The 26,675-nt window shown below is 35.4% G+C and overlaps 2 protein-coding genes across 2 annotated transcripts; both read left to right on the top strand.

Annotated features, from left to right (window-relative positions):
* The first annotated feature begins 2,019 nt into the window (after positions 1-2,019).
* On the top strand, positions 2,020-9,009 carry six7 (SIX homeobox 7). The gene is made up of 3 exons (XM_030161960.1): positions 2,020-2,812; positions 5,307-5,470; positions 7,590-9,009. The coding sequence occupies exons 1-3, from the start codon at positions 2,405-2,407 to the stop codon at positions 7,798-7,800; spliced, it is 783 nt and encodes a 260-aa protein (XP_030017820.1). The 5' UTR covers positions 2,020-2,404; the 3' UTR covers positions 7,801-9,009.
* Positions 9,010-10,291: 1,282 nt separating this feature from the next.
* LOC115438381 (actin-related protein 2) lies at positions 10,292-25,431 on the top strand. The gene is made up of 9 exons (XM_030161959.1): positions 10,292-10,466; positions 12,558-12,668; positions 16,676-16,834; positions 16,914-17,043; positions 17,726-17,862; positions 19,245-19,394; positions 20,831-20,976; positions 21,075-21,207; positions 25,027-25,431. Exons 1-9 carry the CDS (start codon positions 10,419-10,421, stop codon positions 25,195-25,197), a joined length of 1,185 nt encoding a protein of 394 aa, XP_030017819.1. The 5' UTR covers positions 10,292-10,418; the 3' UTR covers positions 25,198-25,431.
* The last annotated feature ends 1,244 nt before the right edge of the window (positions 25,432-26,675 follow it).

A 26,675-nucleotide genomic window follows, 5' to 3' on the forward strand; every position in this document is an offset into this window, starting at 1 on the left:
GCAGTTTGTCATCTTTTCATGGTCATCAGATATGACCCATTTGGACGTTCAGAGGCTCCGTAGTTACCGTGGAAACAGTGTCATCTTCTACAACAGGGGTTCCCACAGTGGGGTACGGGTAGAAGCCCAGGGGGTACTAGGAAGTTTTTTGGAAAAATACTGTACATTAAATAAGTCACCATGTACTGGATACAAAATAAATAATGAGAATAAATGCTGAAATATAAAACACAATAAATACATTCATATAATAGTCTTATTTTCAATCATCTTGTTTAAGCTTTGGTAACATAAGAACATTTTTATTTTATATTATTCAAAATGAGTTTATTTGAGTAGCTTGGTAATTATTTTTTGTTGATGAAAGGTTCATTTATTAATTAATGACCAATTTATTTGTTTTTTATCAATGAAACAGGGCACTTTTCAGTTTATATTTTGCACAAAATTTACTATAATAATAATAATAATAATAATAATAATAATAATAATAATAAATTTATTTATAAGCACCTTTCAAGACACCCAAGGACACTGTACAACATGATAAAACAGACAATTCATAAAATACAAAGAAATAAACAGATAAAAGAATAATTACTATGTATAGAAATGACGATGTAAAATGGAGAGTAGAACCTATGGTGGGTAAGCTATTCTGAAAAGGTGACTTTACATTTTTTTTATATTTTAATATATTACAATTAAATATATGTCATTTGTTTACAAAGTCTTGAAAATATTAACAGACACCTTTGGCAAAGGAACAAATTTTGCCTAATTTTTCAAATCAAAAATGCTGAAGTGAGAGTTGACAAAAAGTATATTTCAGGTGGTACTCCACTGTAAAAAGTATGAGAACCACTGTTATACAACATTGATTCACCAGTAAAACCCATGGAGTTGGATCAATAACAGGAGACACTTGGTTTATGTTCAGTTTTCTCTATTTCTGACATAGTAACCCTCAAATTTAACCTGAGCTTTTTCAAACATCTGCATTATCAGTGTGTTAAATACAGACAAACACATGACTTTCACTGAAAAAAAGCAACATAACAGAGTATAATATGATGATAAATCACTTAAAGCACAGGTGTCAAACATGCGGCCCAGGGGCCAAATCCGGCCCGCAAAAGGGTCCAATCCAGCCCGCTGGATGAATGTGTGAAAAATTGCAAAAATTACACTGAAGATATTAATAATCAATGGTCTCAAAATCATTTTAATTCAGGTTCCACATACAGACACATACAGTCCAATTAGATTTGAAGTGGGTCAGAACCAGTAAAATATTATCATAATAACCTATAAATAATGACAACCCCTAAATTTTCTCTGTGTTTTTTGGTGTAAAAAAGTAAAATTACATGAAAATGTTTACATTACCAAAATATACGTTTACAAAAAATGTGAATAACCTGAACAAATATGAAAAAACGGAAATATCTTAAGAAAAGTAAATGCAATTTTACCAATATTCTGCCTGTTACTACGTGTGTGCAATTGTAACACACATGTGTAAATGATAAACTGATAAACTAAGGCATGATTTTGTTAAAATTGCACTTGTTTTTCTTAAGACCTTTCAAGTTGTTCATTTTACTCATATTTTTAAGGAAACTTTGTAGATGTAAACCTGATCATAATAGAATTTAACTTTTTCACTGTTATTATTTCACTGGTTCGGCCCACTGCACATCAAGTTGGACTGAATTTGGCCCCTGAACTAAAATGAGTTTGACACCCCTGACTTAAAGAAAAGGTTAAATAGAGAGGAAAAATCATCTGGGAACTTCCACAAAACTAACAGTGGGTCTTTCTGGGTTAAAACTGTAGTTTCTGCTGCTCAGAAACGTCCATCCACATCCTCTTCATCTCATCCTCCTCCTCATCATCCTCATCTCCTGAGGCAGGCTCCAGATCTGACCTGTTAAATAACCTATCCCTGCTTGTTTGCTCCCTGCAGTCCTCCCTGCAGTCAGAGGATCCTCGGGGTAAGCCAAACAAGCTGCTCAGCCGTCCGTCACCTCTGTACACACTACCCCCCACTAAGAGGCTAATGGCCGGGGACGCCTAATCCTTCTCAAAACAACCACAGAGATGCTAATTGTATCAAGCTTTAAATACAGGTTGACTTCTTGTCCCCTTTCTTTATTCGGTCCTACTCTGGAACCCTGGAGTGGCCGCAGCCGCCGGTGTGTGTCGGTTTACCTCCAACTTTTACCACAATACCAGGAGCCAGTCCCTGACACCAGACACACTGGACATAGACGCAGCCCGGCGCACACGCCTGTCCAAGACGCACCGCGCCGGAGACACGGAACTTTACGCACGGATCCGTTTCATGCATCCGGTCCATATTTAAGAACTTTTCGATCGAGCTGAGACAAAACAAGTCAGCATGTTCCCTCTTCCGATGTTCACCCCGGACCAGGTGGCCCGGGTCTGCGAAAACCTGGAGGAGACCGGGGACATCGAGCGCCTGGGCCGCTTCCTTTGGTCCTTGCCGGCCGCGGTACCGGGTTCAGCCGGGGAAGCCCTGAACCGACACGAGTCCGTGATGCGGGCCAGAGCTCTGGTGGCGTTCCACGGAGGAAACTTCGAGGCTCTTTACCAGATCCTGCAAAGCCACCGTTTTACGCGCGAGTCCCACGCGAAGCTCCAGGACCTGTGGCTGGACGCGCACTACCGAGAGGCGGAGAGGCTGAGGGGCAGGCCCCTGGGGCCGGTGGAGAAGTACCGGATCCGCAAGAAGTTCCCCCTGCCCCGAACCATCTGGGACGGAGAGCAGAAGACCCACTGCTTCAAGGTAAAAACACGCTCTTTGGGTCCAATCTAAAAGGATTCTAAACCTTTTTACGCACAAGAGACAAAAAAAAAAACCTCTTATAGAAAGTAGATTCTGTGAAGGACAACATAATAATATATTTAGGAACCAGGCAGTAACAGCACATGTGGAGGCAAAGTCAGGTCAAAATATGATGAATGTTTACAGTGTGTGACAGACTGCAGTGGGACAGAAGAGTGAATGAATATTTTACATAGATGGAGTTATAAATATGCATTTTTTACTGTTCTTTAATGCTTTAGTTTTTATTAATGTCTGTTTTTTTAATGATATACAGATGGAGTTGTAAATATGCATTTTTTACAGTTTTTTACTGTTTTAGTTTTAATCAATGTCTGTTTTCTTAATGATAACATCAGCCTGCCCAGGGACTACAGGTGGAGATTAGCACTAGTGCTAGAACCTGGCACACTACAGCTCTACTTTTTAAGGTTAATGTATATTGTGCATTGTCCCTGTCTAAATAAATAAATTAAATTAAAATGAAATGAAAATGAAATTTGACAAATATAACTGTTTTACAGATATGTACTGTTGTCCACTAACAACAACAATGTGGTTTTTAAACATTAATGTGATTATTTTATTTTATTTTTTTACCTTTATTTAACCAGGTTGGTCCCATTCAGATGGGGGATCTCTGGCCAAAACAGTCACATATTTACAGTTTTACAATAAAATAACCATTATGGCAAACACAAAACGCACCTGTTGAACTGATTCACAATGTACTTCCACACAACTACACCATAGGTTACGAGAGTAAAATACATGCTACAAATGTACTTTATAGAATGTACACATTTTCACAGATTTCTCATAAAAACATTAAACTATATGAATATGACATAAAAGACATTTACATTTCTTCTACAAACGTGCTTTGGGACTCATTGAGTTAAGCAGGTCTATATCTGACCTTAGAAGATTATTTTTGGCCTTTTGCCATAAGACCAGCTTAAAATCCATTATCCAGCTTATTCTGTCACAATATCAGACCTTAGAGCTATTTTATTTATACTATAGGACTATATAAAGGGTATACCTGACAAATCAATTAGACAAGATTGACAAAGTTATCATGATAAAACAGTTACTCAGTATTGTTAATTATAACAATAATATATTTTTCTTTCAAGGTTAAAGGCTGATCTTTGACCTGGTGGTTGTTAAGGTTATGTTTTATCGTGAAATATGAGTTTAGTTAGATTATGGTTAAACTAAGAGCACAACTACATGCCATAATGTTTTTGTTTCAACATCATTTCAATTCAATGTTCTATCTGACAGTAAAAAACATCAATTTGAAAGACAAAAGACTAAAAGGGTTGTGCTGAAGATATTTATTGCTATACAGAAATACCTCATCAGCATAAAGGAGATTATAATTTGTAAATCAAATCAAAATCAAATAGATTTTAAATACTGAATGTTAAAATACCTTCATTTCCTTAAGTCACAGCTCTTGTTAGAATACACCATGTTCATTTTGATGTGTTATATAGTTTATTTTACCACCAGTTTCTCAAATCTCACATATATTTTAACTAATAAAGAAACTACAGTGTTATGTGAGTGTGTTGAAATTGTGTATTATTTAATATTTTCTAACTTAAACACATGTTTTGTTGACACAGGATAAAGTTACAAATACTTTTCCAAAGTTTAACCTTCTCGATTCTTAGCAGCTAGTGACATTTTCACTACATCTTTATTACATTCCTAGAACACATTAATTGTATAGTTTAATATGAAAACATAAAGCCACTTTTTTTTTTTATTTGTCTATGTTTTTATTGAGGAATCAGAGAAACAACCGTTATTAAAAATTGTCCTAATTTTGAAAATTAACAGAGTTAATGAACAAAAAATACACAAAAAACAATACAAACATAAAAAACACACCAAATTTCTTCTATTTTTATTGTACACAGTGACAATAAAGGCTATTCTATTCTATTCTATTCTATTCTATTCTAAATCATATTGAACCAAAAACTCTTTCCTCCAACTATAATTTAACTAAAGGAATTCCTGCTTTTTGCCAAAACAAGTACTTTTCTCTTTAATTTCACATTTCAATAATAGGTTCAAATGTATTATCGCCTCCAGGGTTCAGAAGTTACATCTGTTGAGTTTGTGGGGTTTGTGTGTGGACGCTCCCTCTTGTGACAGGGTTCGGTATTGTTCTAATCCATAGTTCATACTTAAGCCCCTTAATATGATCCCATTTACCGGACCTACATTATAACATACATAATATACATCATCTCTTATGAAATCCAGTCTAATATGATTATGTTGAGCACATGAGGGTGATAGGAGATTAGTGTTATTTAATAGGATGATGTCAGACCAACACTAACCATGTCACAGATGCTGGACATCCATCTGATTATTTAGTGTTTACACACACATTGAATAGATACCAAGTCTTTCATCGTTCCCCAAACAGGAAAGGACTCGCAGTTTACTGAGAGAGTGGTATCTTCAAGATCCGTACCCGAACCCATCCAGGAAGCGTCACCTGGCCCAGGCCACAGGACTCACACCCACTCAAGTCGGCAACTGGTTCAAGAACCGACGCCAAAGAGACCGCGCTGCCTCCGCAAAAAACAGGTACGTCCGAAAATGGATATTAGGTGTGATACTGTTAAAAATAAGTTCCCAGGAGCTCATTTTAACCAAAGAATAGTTCCACGAAACACAAAAAAAAAATACACACAGAGGAAATGCATGGAGCTAAACGTCTTCTTCAACATACAAATTATCAAACAGACCAAATAATTCCATTCAAACAAACAATTTTAGATGGAAATCAGTGTAGTTTATAGGGTCACCCATTGATACTACATAGCCTTGTTAACTTTCTGGAAATCTACTTAATGGAAATGGGCCTTAATAGCAGTTTCTTTTTATGAAAACACGTTTGCTTTAAATCGACTTGATAATTACAAGGACACATGCATTTATTTTATTTAATTTTCATTCTATGTTTATACCAATTCCAAATTTTTCATTTTTCTTTTTATACTTAATTTTCACTAATTTCTATCTAATTTTATGTGGGTTGCATTATTTGACCCTGATAATAATGGAGTAAAATCTTGAAATCATTTCACTGGTCCTTTTAAACTGTCTCATAGCACCACCTACTGTTGTGGAGGATGAGATACTAAGTATTTGCATTGGTTTGTGAACAGTGTTTTATTATATAATCAGTCTTTGGCTATTTGCAAAACATGCTTCGTTTCTTTGTTGATTTTTTTAAAGGAACTGAATTTGGTTTACGTTATTTTAACAGTGGGCCTATATGTGTAAATGTTAACAGATGTCAAATTTTAACGGGAAATTAGCCATCATCCCTTTCCATTTTTAAAAAAAAATTAACCTTTATTTAACCAGATAAAGTCCCATTGAGATCCAGATCTGTTTTTCAAGGAGGACCTGGCCAAGAGGTCAGCAGCACACACCATAATGAAAAACAGGTTAACCCTTTATAGGACACTCATTAAAAAAACTCTGAAATTCAAAATTTTAACCTTACTGTGTTATTGGACATCGTCATCTACCTCCTCGTCGGTTGCTGTGAAAACAGTCTCTCTCCTCTTGCCGTAAAACATCCGAGCAGGACTTGCTAAAAAGTAAACACATGCAAGAAAACAACTGTTATAAGGTCATAAACATACAAAAATCACTCATATTTACTACTTACAGCTTCAAAATAGTGTATATTGTTACAAAAACCAACTGGACTTCACTGAGGCAAAGGATTGGACCATATTTAATGTTTGAGGAAATTACCAAAAATAGTCACTTGCCTAATAAAGGGTTATAAGATCAGTAATAACAATAAATTAAAAATCACGCAATTATTTAGTAATAACACAAAGTAATAAAAAGTGTTTGACCAAATTTTTTTATACTGCAATGTAATTTATGTTGCCAGCAATTTTTCAAAGATTTTTAGTGTCACGTAGAAAATCAAGGTCAATGAAGTTACCATATTTGGTTCCTTGCACATAAGCGGCCAAAAAAAAAAAAATCCAAAAAGTATAAATAAAAAGTACAAGAAAAACTCATGTAACGTGAAAGGAACATGTATTTTAGAGCATTACAACAACATAAGTGCTGATACAAACACCTGTAAGCATCCACATTATCACTTTTGGTGATAACAATAAATTAATAAAACAAACAATAATTTAGTCATAACCAAATTTTTACAGTGCAATGCAGTTTAGGTTGCCGGCAACTTTATTACTTTTGTAACATTTTTTTTTTCTTAATTTGGATTGTCGTGTAGGAAATCAAGGTCAATTGAAGTTACCATATTTGGTCACTTGCCCATAAGTGGCAAAAAAAAAGTCCAAGAAGTACATATGAAAAGTACTAGAAAAACCTCACATTAGTACCATTACTTCACGGTACCTAACAAAGCAGGTCCACTCACTGTTCATGCAGAGGTGGACCTTACAGACCCTGGAGACCACATTGGACCTGAGATTGTTGACTCACTGTAACTCTTTCTGTCACTGTCTTGTAATGTATGTCAAAATTACCAAAATAGTCACTTGCCTGATAAAGGGTAAAAAGATCAGCGATAATAAATGAAAAAACAAGCAATAACACAAAGTAATAAAAATGTTTACAGTGCAATGTAGTTTATGTGGCTGTTTATTTTTCTAAAGTGCCAGATTTGGTCTAGATCTGACTGTGGTGTGTGGTTTCTGTGCAGACTTCAGCAGGACCCGTCCCTCTTGCCCTCTGAGAGCTCCCCTGAAGGCCCCCTCCAGGAGCGCCGCCACCACCCCCACCTGCTGCCTGCGTCCCCCCAGCGCCTCGACAGCCCCGAGGCCAGCGACTCCAGCACCGGGGCCGAACACAGAGGAACAGGGGCATCCACCCCGGAGATCTCAGTCAGCAGCGACAGCGAGTTTGAGTCTTAAGACGCTGGACTATTTTACACGGACAGATTCTGGTTTCCTGCCGAGAGCAACGTCCGACATCTGCCACGGTGAAATAAATATCCAAGACACTTGAACTGTCTGTGGCTGTGGACGCTAGAGGCAATATCAGTGGGAGGAATGCAAGGATAATATGGCTCTGAGCGACGATGTAAAGTCACAATATGCAAAAATATAATGCACTTAAAAGAGTGCCATGGCACATGACCTTGACTGTTACATGAGTTAATGTTCCAGTGGGTAATTTCACATCAACAACAGTTTTTTTTTTTTTTTTTTTAAATCTCTCACACAAAGTATTTATAGAGGTGAAGCCAATGGCCTATAGATAATGTGAAGATCCAGTATATTGCAAGTTTTGACGCTGTTTTCAGTAAATATTTTGAGATAGATAACTTTCTAATAGCTGTGTGACCTATATAAGCCATTTGTTTGCAATAAGACACAACAAAAACTGTGGGCTATCGCTGTATCCTTACATGCACATTTGGTAATTTGACCATATTAAATCTTCAATAACATCCATCTTTTTCATGTAAACCTGAATCCTAAGCAAAGGTTCACTTAGGAGTTGTAACAAAGTTAGTGCAAGTCAAAACCGTATGTGTTAGACTTCATTTGAATTGTAACATCTTTTAGCTTTGTGTTTAGCATACGGCACTACAAAACTAAGAGGGTTATTCAAAGTATTCAGTTTTATTTTTAGTATTAATAACCAATGTAACACAATTCAGCGCCTTAAAAGGAACTAAAAGGAACTAAAGGGCATCACACTTGAATAATGCAATGATAAATATGTTTAGACAGACATGACCTTATGTAATTAATGATATAATGTGACATGTGATGTGCTGCTCAAAAAACTTTTTCTTATCAGCTGTTGTTCTCAGTTTTGAGGATGGTTCGAAGGCTTTTTGTGGGGATAAAAAAAAAAAAAAAAGTGCTCCTGAGCTGCTCTGGTGATGAATTCATGCAGGAGCTGAAAGAAAAGAAGATGAAACCGAGGGAATATAAAGCACTAACCGGTCTTAACTCAGTGTGCCTATTATATTTGAGAACAGTGAGACCTCCACACATACTCCAAGGCCTACTGTTTGCTTTCTTACAACCATCATTTCTCATAGTCAATTCCAAAGGAAACGTGTATTTTGTAAATGTTTAATGTAAATAAATTGACCTATTTTTATTCAACAGTGTCTGCTTTGTTGTGAACATCCTCAGTTGTGTACAAATAGACTAATACAGTATTCACCCAGTTTAAGAGGATCTTACTTATCCCACCATTGGATGAAGGACACCTCAGAACAAGACTTAAGATGTTCAGGGAAATACATCCACTAGATATTTTTGTGTATTTTGTGTCTAAAATTTTGAATGGGGTTTGTGTTTTAGTCTCATAAGACGTATGTAAGACGTATGTATGTGTGTGTATGTATGTACTATGTGTGTATGTATGTATGTATGTATATGTGTATGTATGTGTGTATGTATTCATGTATGCATGTATGTGTATCTATGTGTGTGTGTGTGTGTATATATATATATATATATGTGTGTGTGTGTGTGTGTGTGTGGGGGGGGGGTTATGTATGTATGTATGTATTTATGTGTGTGTATGTATGTATTTATGTATGCATGTATGTGTGTATGTATGTATGTATGTATGTGTGTGTGTGTGCGCGCGCGTGCATGTATGTATGCATGTATGTGTGTATGTATGTATGTATATGTGTAAGTATATATGTATGTATGTACTGTATGTGTGTATGTATGTGTATATGTATGTATATATGTATGTATGTATGTATGTACGTACGTACGTGTGTGTATGTATGTGTGTATGTATGTATATGTTTATATGTATATGTGTATATGTGTATGTATGTACGTATGAGTGTGTATGTGTGTAAATATGTGTGTATATGTGTATGTATGTACATATGTGTATGTATGTATGTATGTATGTATGTATGGGTGTGTATATGTGTATGTGTGTATGTATGTATGTGTGTGTGTGTGTGTGTATGTATGTATGTACGTGTGTGTATATGTATGTATGTATGTATCTATGTGTGTATATGTGTATGTATGTATGTATGTATAAATTAATGCGTGCATGTATGCATACATACATGACTGCATGTATGTGTATGTATGTATGTATTCTAAATTATTTATTTAATGGTTTACACATCGTTATCTTAAAGTACTTGTGTATGACAGGTAAGTGCAGTTGTTACATTTCAAATTAATGCAGTAACAAAATTTACTCTTTGATTTATAACATTAGCAAAAATGAAAACTATTTATCATTAAATGAGTGTCAAATTTTATCCAGCAGTAGGTTCCACTGCATCCACGAACCTGTCAGTCCACATTAGTCCACTGACACACACACACACCCCTCTTCTACCTCTACAGAAAAGGGCGTCCACTCCTCCTCTAACACCTCCTTCTCCTGCAGAAGTTGTCACAGCACTTGCTCTTACCTGTCAGTTGAATCCACTGCTCCACACTGGCAGACCAGAATAATCCTACATCGTTTCTTTGTTAGTTAGACCTGTGTGCTGACAGGAGGGAGTCTGCAGGCCTGTTTTAGTATGGACAGCCAGGGACGGAAAGTGGTGGTCTGTGACAATGGGACGGGGGTAAGTGGGTCTACCCCTATGAAATGAGCTGTAGCACTATTAACTTCAACTGAAATCTAATAATTATCTTAGACATATCGCCTTGACTGTTTTTCTGCAGTTTAAACTACGTTCCACTTCCTTTTTTAAACACTCGTGAATGTTCTTGGTGGGACAACTTTACATTTCGTATTGATTCATAGAGCAGAACTAAAAATGGTTCCAGGGTGTGAATGTGTGTGCATACTGCAGCCTGATTCCACATCTGTCTGGGCTTGTCACTTGGCCTGTTTTGAGCTCACACAGCCATAAATGGTAGTGATGCTTTGAGCTGAGCCGTCATTGGATGAGGAGAAGGAAGCGACAGTTGGCTTCAAAAAGTCTGTGAACTGAATTATATTTTGCCATGTAAAAGGCAGACATTGTCTTAATTTGGACGGATATTAAAGTGTAAACCGTCAGAAGCTCCATGTTACATATTTCGGGTTTCTCCTGTGGGCTCTACCTGGGATATAGTGTTCCCCCTCAGGCTAAGGAATGTGTCTGTGGTCAAACAGACATGTTGAAACAGCACAGTGGTAAAAAGGAGTAGTCATGACAGAAAGAGGAGAACACAATTAAATCTCTGACTACACAAAATAAATTTAATGCAGCTTTAATTTTCAAAATGAACCATTTCGCATTTTGCATTTACATTGTCTGATAAGCACAATCCAATCTGGTAAAAGCCTTGTAATTCCACACTGGGTTATTTTTTTTTGTTTGTTTTACAGGGTGCAGATTAAGCTCAGTGCTGGATTATAGTGAATGGACTTGATTTATAAATGCAACGTGTTCGCATGAATGTCAGTTTGGTTCAAGCATCAACAGAGATTCAGAGCTTTATAAACAAACTTAAGTTTTTGTTACTCAACATTTGGGGTGTATACTGGCAAGAATCTAACGATACGATACAAATCACAATGCTATGATTAGGGGTGCAAGAAAATATCAATTTTGTGATATATCACGATATTTCATTTCACAATACTTTATCGATATTAAAACGTACTGTATCGATATTTTTAGGTGTTTATTCAATTGCAGATATTGTGGAGGCTCATTTTTGTTTTTTGTTTTGTTTTATATTTTATTTATTCTTATTTATCACTCTTATTAAACAATGTTAGTTCCTTTGTTGGCATCGCACAAAAATAACGTTATGATATCAGTTCTGAACTAACAGAATATGAACATTTGAGCAGGATCTCAAACTGTAATGTCTGTAAAACTTCATTTCAGTTTGAACACAGGAACATTTTGTGATATAGCATTAGATCCTGTTGTGATCGAATAAAAACGTGTTTAGTATTCATGCAGATTTCTGGTGTGATTCAATTCTTCAAGGATATAATTATAAAAAAAAAAAAAAAAAAAAGAAACAAACAAAAAAATTGCCTTTTTAACAGTATCATGATATATTGTGATATATTGTATCAGGATCCGAGTATCTTGATTTGTATCGTAATGCCAGATTCTTGCCAATACACACCCCTAGATATGATATATCACGATACTGTTAACAAGGTGATTTTTTGTTTGTTTTGTTTCTTTTTTTCAAAGATTATTTCCTGAAAGAATTGAACTACCCAGAAACATACACAAATACTAAACACATTTTTATTGGATCAGAGCAGGATCTGATGCTATATCACAAACTTTCCTCTGTAAAAACTTAAATTACGTTTTAAAGACATCACAGTTTAACATCTTGCTCAAATGTTCATATTCCATTAGTTCATAACATTATTTTTATTCAATCCCAACAAAAGAACTAACATCTGCCTCTCTCAGATGGTAAAACATATTTTTAGGTGCTTCAAATAACCAGTATTTAACAAAACAGTGTTAATAAGGATAAATATAAACAAAAAAGAAAAACAAAACACAAAAATGAAGTTCCACCATGTCTGCGTATGAATAAGTACCTAAAAATATCAATACAGTACTTTTTAATATCAATACAGTATCGTGAAATATCGTGATATATTGCAGAACCAATATTTTCTTACACCCCTACTCGACATGTTGAATGAGCAATATTTTCAGCTTCACTCTCACATTCTTCCACAGTTTGTCAAGTGTGGTTTTGCTGGATCCAACTTCCCAGACCATATCTTCCCTGCCATGGTGGGTCGACCAATCATACGATCAACCACCAAAGTGGGAAACTACGAATTAAAGGTACTGTTTTTTAAGGCTTTTATCATGTTAAGTTAGGATAATCACATTGACAACCATCTGCCATCATCTGCCTTGTCGCTATGGAGTTTCAACACAACAAAATATGTACAAAAATATAATTATTATTATACCCCGGCCCCGAAGGGAAGGCAAGGGGTATTGTTTTTAGTTCGTTTTGGTTTGTTTGCTTGTTTATTTGTTTCTTTGTTTGTTAACACTCAAGCAGCAAATTGGGTTTATAGATTGCCAGTGACCTAGAATAGATGTCACTACATTTTGGGAAAAGCAGGTCGAAATTCATCATGTAGCATCGACATTGACTTGTTATTTTTGGATCATATCTTTCCAAGTGAACACTAGGGATGTAGCAATAGGAAAATTTCATATCATGGTTATTTTGACCAAAATTATCACGGTTTTCATTATTATCACGCGGTATTGTAGAAATTGTGCTCAAAATGTTAAAAAGTACTTATACAAACCCTGATATAATTGAACCCTTTCATGCATACTGGTCACTACAGTGGACAGCTATTCTACAGCTGTTCTCTTGTATATTCATGGATTTTGTTGTTCTTTTCATTGTTGTTGTTGTTGTTGTTGTTTTTCACACATATCTTTATTAAAGTTTTAAGACACTACATATCTTTTCTGGCATGAACTGGTAACATTATGTAGATCTCTCCTGAGCATAAAGCCCCAGAATCACAAGCCCTCCCCATAGTTTTAAAAAAAATGTAGCAATAAATACATATTTCTGTGTGTCAAAAATTAAATGTGTGGTGTCCAGCTGAGTGGACATTTTTGCAACTTCATGAAAAATAGGTTCACAAGACTTTTCGCATTGTATTTTTTTTTTTTTTTTTCCATGCCTAAAGAGGAATAAAAACACTCAGGAAAAAATCTTGATTAAGGTTCTCAAAATTTGTGCATGAAAGGGTTAATAAAGTTGCATTTAAAATAATAATAATAATAAAATAACAGCACAAAGTACTTTGTTGGCAGAAACATTCATACATTACCATGTAAACATCAAACATACAAATGTGCATTACAGATGACACTTTAAGTCTGAGTTGTTTTAGTTTCTTTTCCAGAGATAGATAGATAGATAGATCTAACAGAGGTCTCTCTCTCTCTCTGTTTTCAAAGTGCAGTAATAAAACACAGTTATCATGATAATTAGAATAATAGAAAAATAATTTTAAAATAATCAAAAAATAATTAGAAAAAATGGTAATACTAACCACGGGGAATTTTACCTCGGTTTATCATTATACCGGTCATCCTTACATCCCTAGTGAACACACACCTCAACATGCTTTAGTGCGCATGTGTGAACAAACAGAACTTCATCACCGTTTGCAGGTGATACACTGACTAGGTTTTCTTACCTTTGCTGTGACGACTGTGTTTGCACAATTCTCCGGTTGAAATGAGTAAAACTCCTGCACCCAGCCATTGGAGAAGTGTCCATGAGCCTCAAGAGATTTGTCATTTTTAAACTCTTGAAAAGTGAAAGCACTTCTGCCGTAAACCAGTTAGTAACGTCCATGGAAGAAGTCACTGTGTCGGCTTTCCAGCTGTTTTTTTTTTTTTTCAGGTTATAGGGATCCATGTTGTTTACAGAGGCCGACTTAGCACAGTACGGATCCCTGGCATTCTTGCTAAGCTTCTCTTGATTCGGTGTCCGTTCGTTCTTCTTTTTCCTCTCCATTATTATATTTCCTTACTTCTCCTCTCTGTTGTTGTAGCTGTTGTTAGCTTACCCATCAAAATGGCGTCGGGGGCGTGTCTACGACGTCGATATCAAAGACCATATCGGTTTAATGACGTTCGGTAATCTAATAAATTACTATTTGAAACGTTACAACGCCGTTACCATTACCAGTCAGTGAAATATTGTGCGTTACTATGCACTGATATCTAACGGATGTTATCTATCCTGGCTAGCTAAGCTAGGCATTAGGGGTGTGACGTTCGAGGACCAGTCGAGTCGTTTGAACGGCTATTTAAAGTGAACAATAAGAACCGATTTGTTGTGAGCTGTTCTTACATTCAAATTACCCACACTGCCTTCATGCTTCACCTGTGCGCCCATGAGTCTGAGTTGTCCATGCTGCCTTCATCTGAACGACTAATGACATCTGCGAGTTTGAGTTTTCCGCCGTACAGCCCGTGCACTTGAACGCAGCTATGTGCGCAGCTAACTTAATGCAGGAGTTATCGCTGAGTCTTTTTTTTTTCAACTTTATTGAAAATATTTGGGTATACAAGACATATAAATTTTGAACAAACATCAAGATGTCAAAAAGAAAAAGCATTTGAACAAATAGATTTAAGAAAATAATGCATAGGTTTAAAGACACAAAGTGGAATAGACAAATAATAGTATAAATAAATAAATAATCTAATAAAAATAAATAAATAACTGCATCAGAGAGTTCAGTCTATTTTAAAGAATTGTTTATAAATTGCCAGGGTGCTAGAGCTTTTTTTTGTTACATCAGAGACCTTCTAGTCCAGTATGAACCATCCAGACCACTCAGGTCATCTGGTGCAGGTCTGCTCTGTGTTCCCAAAGTCAGAACTAAACATGGAGAATCAGCGTTCAGTTTCTATGCTCCGTATATCTGGAACAAACTACCAGAAAATATCAGGTCTGCTGAGAGTCTGAGTTCTTTTAAGTCAAGGTTAAAGACTCACCTGTTCACTGCTGCCTTTGACTAAAAGGCTTTTGACTTTTTAAACTTTATATTCTCTTTGAAACTCTTCACTGCAACTCTTACTTTAATATGTGTGTGTTTTTATTTTTATTTTATTCTATTTTTTTAATTTTATTTTTTATTTTATGTGTTGTTTTATTACTCGCTGTTTTTAATCACATTTTACATGTTTCTTTTATAATGTTTTAAATGTGTTTCTTTTTGTTTCTTTTATTTCAATGTCCTGTGTGAAGCACCTTGAATTGCCTTGTTGCTGAAATGTGCTATACAAATAAACTTGCCTTGCCTTGCCTTAAGGATAAATTCTAATGATTTAATATATTTTTCAAATTCCATTAGGAAGATTTCAAAATTTGGGTGTGTTTTGGTATATTTATTTTTGTGTATATTAAATTTTCCAAATAAAATGATCAAATTTACAACAAATTCTAAATTATGAATGTCATGTTCAAAATATGTAATTACATTTTAAGAAGTTATGGGTATTTTTTCATTACTTTTAGATATGATATATTTTTCATGGAGGTATTCAGACCAAAGGCACTAACCGGCACTAAGGTACAGTCATCATCATCATCATCATCATCATGAATGAGTATTTTCTCTAGGACAGGACTAATATTATCAGACAAAAGTCGCCGCAAGATGGAAAAAGTGACATCACTTGTCTTCTTTAACTCAAATTTGCCAAAGTATAAGAAGGAGAGGCAGTAGAACCTTTAAAGGATGCAACTACATTATTATTTCAGGGATAATGTCTTTGATTTTGTTCACACTCTAATAAATATTTAGTTAAATGAAGTACCTGTCTGTGCTGTTCTACTCTATGAAACTGGCCTGTGAAACACGCTCAAAAATCAGTTTTCTTTTACATATTTGAAGGTTTTTCAAAAAAAGTAATGCAATATTACTTTCCCTAGTAACTTAGATTCATGAAGGAGTAATTCAGTTAGAAATAAAAATTACTTTTTTGGAAAAGTAACTATAACTAATTACATTTTAAAAGTAATTTGCCCAACACTGATCATAACCATTTTATGTTTATAATATATATATACGCAGTATATGTTGTTTGTTTTTTGTTTTTTTCTGCTGTTTGAGCTCTCTCTGTATATGCCTCCCCCTGGCATTCTGATGTTCCTCATGTTACTATGTCCTACAATTATTCTCTTTATCACTGTAAACAAAGAACTTGAATAAAGAAAGTGAAAAAAAAAAAAAAAGAAAAGTACCGCTCAGCTGTGTAATTCTGTGATGAAGTACCACATCACTTTTCTCCAGGATTTGATGGTGGGGGATGAGGCCAGTGAATGTCGGTCTATGCTGGAGATCGCCTACCCCATGGAGAATGGGATGGTGCGCTGCTGGGATGACATGCTCCACCTCTGGGACCACACCTTTGGCCCAGATCGCCTCGATATCAACCCATCAGAGTGCAAGGTACAACAGAGCAGACCCAATGTACAAACATGTCACAGCCCCCCAGGAGGAATGACTGACTGAATTTTATTCTCATAAGATCCTGCTGACTGAGCCGCCCATGAACCCCACCAAGAACCGGGAGAAGATAACAGAGATTATGTTTGAGAAGTACCAGTTTCATGGGATTTATGTGGCGATTCAGGCTGTGCTTACTCTGTATGCACAAGGTAAGTGGTATATCAGCATGTTTGACCCAAAAAGACCCAAAAAGACCCAAACAGCCACTGGCAACCAAGACCATCTACTGATCTAAACTGTTTAATACCTGTTGATCCACTAATTCTATCAATACATGTGAGTAATTGGTGTAAAATACAGTTTGTCATCTTTTCATGGTCATCAGATATGACCCATTTGGACATTCAGAGGCTCCATAGTTACAATGGAAACACCATCATCTTCTACAACATTGATTCACCAGTAAAACCCATGGAGTTGGATCAATGACAGTGGATGGAGACACTGGGTTTATGTTCAGTTAATGATAGATTTTACGGAAAAATTCACTTTTTCAACAAACAGCTTTTGAATTTACTCTCAAAAACTCACTTTTCTTCAGTTTTCTCTGTTTCGGATATAATAACCTATGAATTTACTCTGAGGTTTAATGAACATCTACATGATCAGTGAATCAAATATAAGAGAATACATGGTTTACACTGAAAAAACTCAAAATAAAAAGGATAATATCACAATAAACGTTGATAAAACACTTAAGATTGGTTACATATAGAGAAAAAAATAATTTGGGAACCACCACAAAAGTAGTACTGGGTCTTTATGGGTTGATGGATGTGTCTGCAGGTTGGTTTTATGAATGGGATAATCTAGAACACATTCTTATGCCAGGTCTGCTGACTGGTGTGGTCGTGGACTCGGGTGATGGCGTCACCCACATTTGTCCGGTCTATGAGGGTTTTTCTTTACCCCACCTCACTCGCCGGTTGGACATTGCTGGACGGGACATCACACGCTACCTCATCAAGGTGGGCTTTAAAATGGTCTGTTTATAACTGGGGGAGGAGTCATGACATCTGCAATTACATTTTTGGAGGAAGAATTTTGGAGGAAAAAATGATATTTTGACAAAATTGGAGAAACTCTGAATTATACATGAGCTAATGCTAAGCAACCTTACTGATTTGGTAAATAGTATACTTCATAAAACATTATGTCTGGTTATAGTAACCCATTAATCGCAACTATGTTTGAGCTGACTATTAGACAAAAGTTTTATTTAAAAAAAACAGAATTACAAAAGACAATGGCAGGTATAAAAGCCTTCTATTTCCCCTGAGGTCTTACAAACAGAGTAGGAACTGGAAGATGGACCAGCAGATCATTTATTACATGGTCCAAATTAAACAGATGTAACTTGAATATATGCTGAAAAAAAAAAAGTTACACAGTTTTTGACAATTTTTTGAGGAAGTCCAATGTAAGTCCATCAGCGCTATGACTTTATGAAGCCACTTTAATAGCTCTACAACATAAAGATACTTCCATTTTTATGTAACTCTCGTGTCAATTTCCTTTTCCCTTACATGGACTAAAAAAAGATATCATTTTGAAGCTGTGAGTTTGCGATTTGTTGTGTTCTGTTGTCACCATTTTTTTTTTTTTTGTGACCAGAGGTGACTGTACTGGGACAAGATGCTGGAACTGGGTATAAATTGCATGTAAAACTAATCAACTTATCATTAACTTACTACAATTTTCAATCCTAAACAATGATGTAAACACTGTTTGTTATCCAAACCATGTAATTTTAACTATTTGATAAATGTTAACACATACAAAAACATTGTTTGATGTTTAAAGACACCACTTACAGCACTGGCTGGACTAATTAGCAGACAATAGAATCCAAATATAATTGAATATTGAATCAATTTAACTTATATATGTCACCTGTTGAACTACATGAAATACTTCCCACACCACTTACATTGTAATGTTAAAAGTCACTAAACCAAATGATGACACATACAGTTGTGTTGCTCACTTCATGTAACGTGGTGGATAATGACAGAGATAATGCAAACTGGCATAATTAGCAGGTTCTATCATCTAATTCAATACTGAATGAAAACTATATTTTGCTAATACAGCCACGCTAACAAACTAGCTATTTTAACTTTGCATAAATGAAACATTTGCAAAATACAGTTTTGCAAGTGTCACTTATTAACCATAGTCGACAGTATAGATATCTGTCAGAAACAGCATGTTTTATTCAACAGGAAAAGAAACTCTGAAAAAGTCTTCAGGCAGTATGGTATCAACTTATGACTACCAAAAACTGTCAGTATACACACACACTTTTATATAAAACTGTAACAGGTCTCTGTTTATTGTCTCTTACCAGCTGCTGTTGCTTCGTGGTTATGCGTTCAACCACACAGCTGACTTTGAGACTGTACAAATGCTGAAGGAGAAACTGTGCTACGTGGGATACAACATAGAACAGGAACAGAGACTGGCAACAGAGACCACCTACCTGGTGGAGTCCTACACGGTACGCACTCTATCTATCTATCTATCTATCTATCTATCTATCTATCTATCTATCTATCTATCTATCTATCTATCTATCTATCTATCTATCTATCTATCTATCTATCTATCTATCTATCTATCTATCTATCTCAGCTCTAAGTATCACATAATATCTAGTGCTGGGCAGTGATTGAAATTTTTAATCGCAGTTAATCGTGTGGATTTCTGTGATTAATCGAGATTAATCGCATAGTTGTGTGTGTGTGTGTGTGTGTGTGTGGGGGGGGCATCAACAGCGTGTATTGCCTTTCAGTGATATTTCAGACTGGAAGTACTCCGGTGATAAAAATAATTGCACGTCAGTGCTTCCAAACAACTGTGTCCTTCTCAACCCCACCGTCTGAAGACATTTAAAATGAAAATGTCCATGTAAAAAAACACTACTTTTACACATGTTTATGTCCCACCAGTGTATTTACAGTTGTGAGTGATTGACAGGAGTCTTAAGCCCACTAATAAGTACTAATACTAATAAGCCCAATAATATGTGATGTTCAGTTGTTCAAAGCAAGCAAAAGGGGCCCTGAAGTGGTCAGAATAAGTTGCAGTAACGTATGTTTTGTCCTTTCGGTGTTCCCGTTGTCAGTTCGGACATAAGAACAAACTAACAGACACGTTTCTGTCACTCTGTTTGTATGGCCCCAAAAACGTTTGTGAGTATTTTATGTTCAGTTGTTGTACGAATGAATAGTATAAAATATCTCTGATGTGAACCTTTGTTGCTGGATAAAAAGACGTTGTAAATCTTAAATTAAGCTGTAAATGCTAATCTTTAGCATGTCTATGGATTTTCCCATTCAAGTTAGCATCGAGATAAAATGACTGCTAATACAACATTCACATCGTAAATAAGTAAAGGTTAGTTCAAAGGCTGGCATATTATACCTAAACACAACCAATGAATTTACATAAATTTAACATGAGCCTGCATAAAGAATTAGCAACCCATCTGCGACTGCTAGCATAAACGAATTAGCTTAAACATGTTAATAACACATTGTAATAAACACATCCAAAATAACGTCATAAACATGTTTCTAACGGCACGTTTGCATGTGAAATTATTTAGCAAACAACAGAATGATTGATACATACAGGTGTTGAACTGCAGGAGTTACACACAGTTTGATTCAGCATTACTTGTAAAGTTCGCTCTTTTCTCCTCTCAGCACCTGCGTATGGACGGCCAAAATAAAAGCATGAGTTTCAAAATAAGAGTCCGTATGTATAAATCAACTAAGACTTGCTTGAAAGGCAGAACAAAAATAAAACGGCGTTAACGTGAGATTAAAAAAAATTGTCGGCGTTATTTAATGAATGCGTTAACGCGGTAATAACGCGTTAACTTGCCCAGCTCTAATAATATCTATATATCTACTGCCTTTTCTTGTGCAGCTCCCTGACGGACGGCAGGTGCAGGTGGGTGGGGAGCGGTTCGGGGCCCCTGAAGCGCTCTTCCAGCCCCACCTCATTAACGTGGAGGGAGCAGGAGTGGCCGAGCTGCTGTTCAACACCATCCAGGCTGCAGACATTGACCTCAGGTCCCCACGCTGCTGCCTTCACTGAACCTAAACACATGAGTAGTCTATAGGTCCAACAGCCTCTTCATTTGAGCGTGTCCTGTCTGTTCTGAATGCAGGGCAGACTTCTATAAGCACATTGTTCTGTCAGGAGGAACCACCATGTATCCAGGCCTTCCATCCCGACTGGAGAGAGAGATCAAACAGCTTTACCTGGAGAGAGTCCTGGACGGGGACACCCAGAAACTATCAGTATGTTTGTTCTGCTTTACTGCACAAACAACACACATTTTTACATTTCTTTATAATACGTTACATTGAAATATTCAAAAATGACTTAGTTATTGTAAGTGTTTGGAAGTCATGTCATCTCAGACGTCAGTGTATTGCATTCCAGAGGTACTGTATCTACAGCTGATAAAAGTACAAAGAAAACATGTTTTAACCCAGGGGTGTCAAATTCATTTTCGTTCAGGGGCCACATTCACCCCAGTATAATCACAAGAGGGCCGGACCAGTAAAATAATACCAGTGAAACAAGTAAAATTACATTAGGATAATATTTACATCCACAATGTTTCCTTAAAAATCTGAAAAACATTAACAACTTGAAATATAATAATATAAAAGGGCAATTTTACCAATATTCTGCCTCACTTTATCATTTACACATGTGCATTACAGTTTACGTTACAATTACAAATACATAAAACATTTAGTAACAGGCAGAATATTGGTAAAATTGCATTTACTTCTCTTCAGACATTTCAAGTTGTTCATATTTGTTCAGATTATTCACATTTTTTGTTTGTTAATGTAACATTTTCATGTAATATTACTTTTTTTTTTACACTTAAACAAAGATTAACCCTTTCATGCATGAATTGTGAGAACCTTAGTCAAGATTTTTTTCTTCAGTGTTTTTATTCCTCCTTAGGCATGAAAAGAAACAATGTGATCAAGTTTTTTTTTTTCTATGGAGTTACAAAAATATCCATGCATTTAATTTTTGAAGAAAAGAAACATGTTTGAAACCCAATATCAGAAAGTGACATGAAAACAATGAAATAAAAACATTTTTACTGCTGCTAATCTGGTGTTTTCTCACATTTTAACATATTCTAATACTAGTAATTACTCACTTCATGGAGATAATATGCAAAAAAAAAACAAAAACCTTCTTGTCTAACAAATAATTGATTTACACTCAAACATGTTAGTGCAGATCAGGTTTATCAAGAACAGTAAAGTTACAGTAATGGTATGAATGTCAGGGTATGAGATGGTGCATAAGTGTCCACTGTGTTGGCTGATATGAAATTAAAACAACAAAACCCATGAATATACAAGAGAACAGCTGGAGAATAACTGTCCACTGTAGTGACTTATGCATGAAAGGGTTAAATCTGCAGTCGTCATTATTTATAGGTTATTATGATAGTATTTTGCTGGTCTTACCCAAATAAGATTTAATTGGTCTGTATGTGGAACCTGAATTAAAATGATTTTCATACCATTGATTAATAATTTCTTCAGTATGATTTTTGCATTTCACAAGTTCATCCTACAGGCTGGACTGGACCCTTTAGCGGGCTGGATTTTGGCCCCCGGGCCTTATGTTTGACACCAGTGTTTTAACCCATAAAGACCCAAACAGCCACCGACGACCAAAACCATCAACAATAAACAGTTGTTAGTGTTTTGGAGGCATCAACATCTGCTTCCATATATATTCTTAATTTAACCAGGTAAAAAGCTTCATTGACATTGCAAATCTCTTTTTCAAGAGTGACCTGGCCAAGAAAAGCAGCATAGCACACAGTTTCTGACAAGACAAGACATAATTAACACATAACACAAAAACTTACTATCGATAGTGACAAACAATCATTTGTACAAGTTTAAAAACAGTTACATTGACCAAGCTCACTGATTTCACACTCCTTTAAAATAGCTGTAAATTCATCCATAGCAGGGGTGTCAAACTCATTTTAGTTCAGGGGCCATATTCACCCCAATATGATCTCAAGTGGGCCAGACCAGTAAAATAAAAACAGTGACAAAAGTAAAAAATTATATTATGATCAGGTTTACATCTACAAAAATCTGAATAACATGAACAACTGGAAACATCTTACGAAAAACAACTGCAATTTTAACAATATTATGCCTCAGATTATCAGTTTATCCTTTACACATGTGCATTATAACTTACATTACAATTACAAATACACAAAACATTTAATAACAGGCAGAATACTGGTCAAATTGCATTTACTTATCTTAAGACATTTCAGGTTTGTCACATTTTTTTGGTAAAATAACAGTTTTTTAATATAAACATTTTCATGTAATTTTACTTTTTTACACTAAAACAAAGATAAAATTGGCTGTTTTCATTATTTATAGGTTTAATATGATAGTATTTTACTGGTTCTGACCCACTTGAGATCTAATTGGTCTGTATGTGGAATCTGAATTAAAATGATTTTGACATCCTTGATCGTTAATATGTTCAGTGTAATTTTTATATTTCACAAATTCATCCCACGGGCCAGATTGGACCCTTTGGCGGGCCAGATTTGGCCCCTAGACCGCATGTTTGACACCTGTGACCTATAGTATAGTAACAAGTTCAGATAGATGTAGGTTGTTTTGCAGGGCATTCCATGTAGAGGGGGCAGCATATTGAAATGCAGTCTGACCCAACTCTGTTCTGGCCCTAGGAAATGAATAGAAATGTTTATATTTACACATGTAATTTAGTTGGACCGTGATGTAATTAATCAGAGATGTTATTTATTTATTTATTTATTTATTTATTTATTTATTTAGTTAGTTAGTTAGTTAGTTAGTTAGTTAGTTAGTTGTGACTTATTCCAATTTTTCTGGGAATAGGGTTTGCATTCAGAGGAATAACACATCTATGTTTAATAAATGGAACTCTGAGTGTAGCTTTGAGTCTATAATGTGTGCATTGGTTTGACTTTGTTATAGCTGCTCATATTTGTAGTTTTGTGCTTTTTTTTTTAACCCATCGAGACCCAGTGTTACTTTTCTGGCAGTTCCCAAATGAATTCTTGTCTCTATTTAACCTTTCTTAAGTGATTTATCACCATTTATTACAATATTATCCTCTGTGCTTTGCATTTTTCACTGTAAATCATGTGTTTTTCTGTATTTAATTTTATATATTCGATTTAGATGTCCATGAAAACTCAGTAAATTCTAAAGTTATTACATCAAAACAGACAAAACTGAAGAAAAAGTGAATTTATCAGTAAAGATATCAATAACTTTACATAAAACAAGTGTGTCCATCCACTGTCGTTGATCCAACTCCATGGGTTTTACTGGAGAATCAATGTTGTAGAAGATGATGGTGTTTCCATGGTAACTACGGAGCCTCTGAACGTCCAAATGGGTCATATCTGATGACCGTGAAAAGAAGACAAACTGTATTTTACACCAATTATTTACATGTATTGATAGGATTAGTGGATGAACAGGTATTAACAAGAAAAGCACTCGGACAGCGCAGACCTCCACCAAGGCCAATCAGTGGGGCCCCCCCTGTGGGCCCCCCCACCCCCGATCACCACCAAAATTTAATTACTTCTTCCTTGTGCCAGTATCAAAATTTCCTGAAAATTTCATGCATAACTTTTTGAGTTATCTTGCTAACAAACAAACACACATGCACACAAAGCAAAGCGATCACAATACCTCCTAGTCGAGGTAAATATTTTGGACCAGTAGATTCTTTGGTTACCAGTGGTGGTTTGGGTCTTTATGGGTTAATGTTTCTATGGGGACACATTATTTTTGGTCACTGTGAACCCTAATCCAACCTGAAAGTTTATCTCATTAGTATTTGCTTAATTATACAGTGTTTTATAAAGTCAGTAAAAACAGTGTTTGATTAATTTATTATTTTTTATTATTTTGTTTATTTATCTTTTTTTTCTCTTATGTTTTGTATTATGTTTGTGTCTGAACTAAACTAAACTAAACTAAACTAAACTAAACTAAACTAAACTAATGCCTTGTTTGTTTTCCTTTTACCTGTAGAAATTTAAGATCCGGATCGAGGACCCTCCCAGGCGTAAACACTTGGTGTTCCTGGGGGGAGCTGTGCTGGCCAACATCATGAAAGACAAAGACTCCTTCTGGCTCAGCAGAGACGAGTACCAGGAGAAAGGCTTAGGGGTGCTGCAGAAACTAGGAGGTGGAGTTAGATAAATATAAAAAAAGAATATATCAGATTGTATGTACAGCACAATTATACAGCAGAGTAAATTCAGCTTTGTGCAGTCTTATCCTGGGTCAGTCTGACAAAGTCCTAATGGGTCCAAAGAATGTGTATTTATCACTGTTTTATAGATTAAAGTCAAACATTCACTGAGTAACAACAAACTCAAAACCTCCAAAAAAAAAAAAAAGACTATATTATGGGTTATTCTTATATTTGTTAAATGTAAATGAGTGACAGAAAATACTGATGACTCCAGATTAATATAGTTAGTGAATTTGTTGAGTAGTTACCCCCCCCCCACCCCGAAGGGAAGGGAAGGGGTATTGTTTTTGTTTCGGTTTGTTTATTTCTTTGTCTGTTTGTTAACACTTTAGCAGCAAAACTATTGGTTGAATTCATACCAGATCAGGTTTATAGATTGCTAGTGACCCAGAATAGATCTGATTACATTTTAGGAAAAGTAGGTCAGAGTTTTTTGTTTTTTTTTTTAATGAATTTTTAAAAACTTTTTTCCCCCTGTTTTCTTATAATAGGCAAAATTTCACATCTGTAGCAGCAAAACTCTCGGCTGAATTTATACCAAATTGGGTTTATAGATTGCAGTGACCCAGAATAGATGTGGTTACATTTTGGGAAAAGTAGGTTTTAAAATCTTCCCATTTACTTATAATGGGTGAAATACATGTGAGGGGAGCTGGGTTTGTTGTGCCTGGCACCACTTGTTTTATTTGCAGTATTAAAATAAAAAAAATAAAAAATAAATAAATAAATAAATAAAACTGATATTGTTTTTTTTTACTCAGAGGATAACTTGTGATAAATCAAGTGTTGGAGTAAACGGCAAAGTGCTTTCTGTGTCTGTGATTTTAAATAACTCACTACTGATTTAACAATGTACAGAGTCACAAACCTGATACATTTTTAACAGTGTTCTTGTCATTGTGTGCTCAAGATTTTTATTAAATGCAAAAAAAAACAAACAAAAAGCTCCACTTCTACTCACCCAGGTTCACTTGTTTGCTTTTAGCTTTATTATAAAACTTATTGCAGGTTCAAGACTTTTAAGTGTAATTGCATTGTTTTTAGGGGTTTTAGGTTTTAAGGGGTTATTAGGAGTTTTAATGGTTTCAGAGGAATTTTAAAGGACAGTTCACTCTTTATTCCTATTTCCTGTGATTTTAGAGTAAACAACTGCTTTATTTATCAAAAACTCAATGAGCGAAACTAACTCCAAATACCCCTAAAGCACTATTTTCCTAGTGATTGTAATACTAGTGGTTGAGCTGGTGATAGCACTGGTCTACAACTTTTTTTTTTTTTTTTTTAAATATTATCTGCCACAGAGAAATTTTTATTAAACATATACACTGGTTTATACATATACATTATACAGTAATACAATAGCTTTATAAATTATCCACTAGAAAGAACCTGTAAAGTGACTGTATTTTATTGTAGATGTTGT

Source organism: Sphaeramia orbicularis, chromosome 18 (genome assembly GCF_902148855.1).
Source record: "Sphaeramia orbicularis chromosome 18, fSphaOr1.1, whole genome shotgun sequence".
NCBI classification, from domain to species: Eukaryota; Metazoa; Chordata; class Actinopteri; order Kurtiformes; family Apogonidae; genus Sphaeramia; species Sphaeramia orbicularis.

Coding starts and splice junctions, on each gene's coding strand:
- six7 (XM_030161960.1), top strand. CDS start 2,405: ATGTTCCCTCTTCCGATGTTCACCCCGGACCAGGTGGCCCGGGTCTGC. Junction 2,813..5,306: donor AGAAGACCCACTGCTTCAAG/GTAAAAACACGC, acceptor TTCCCCAAACAG/GAAAGGACTCGCAGTTTACT. Junction 5,471..7,589: donor GCTGCCTCCGCAAAAAACAG/GTACGTCCGAAA, acceptor GTTTCTGTGCAG/ACTTCAGCAGGACCCGTCCC.
- LOC115438381 (XM_030161959.1), top strand. CDS start 10,419: ATGGACAGCCAGGGACGGAAAGTGGTGGTCTGTGACAATGGGACGGGG. Junction 10,467..12,557: donor TCTGTGACAATGGGACGGGG/GTAAGTGGGTCT, acceptor ATTCTTCCACAG/TTTGTCAAGTGTGGTTTTGC. Junction 20,977..21,074: donor GCTGCAGACATTGACCTCAG/GTCCCCACGCTG, acceptor TTCTGAATGCAG/GGCAGACTTCTATAAGCACA.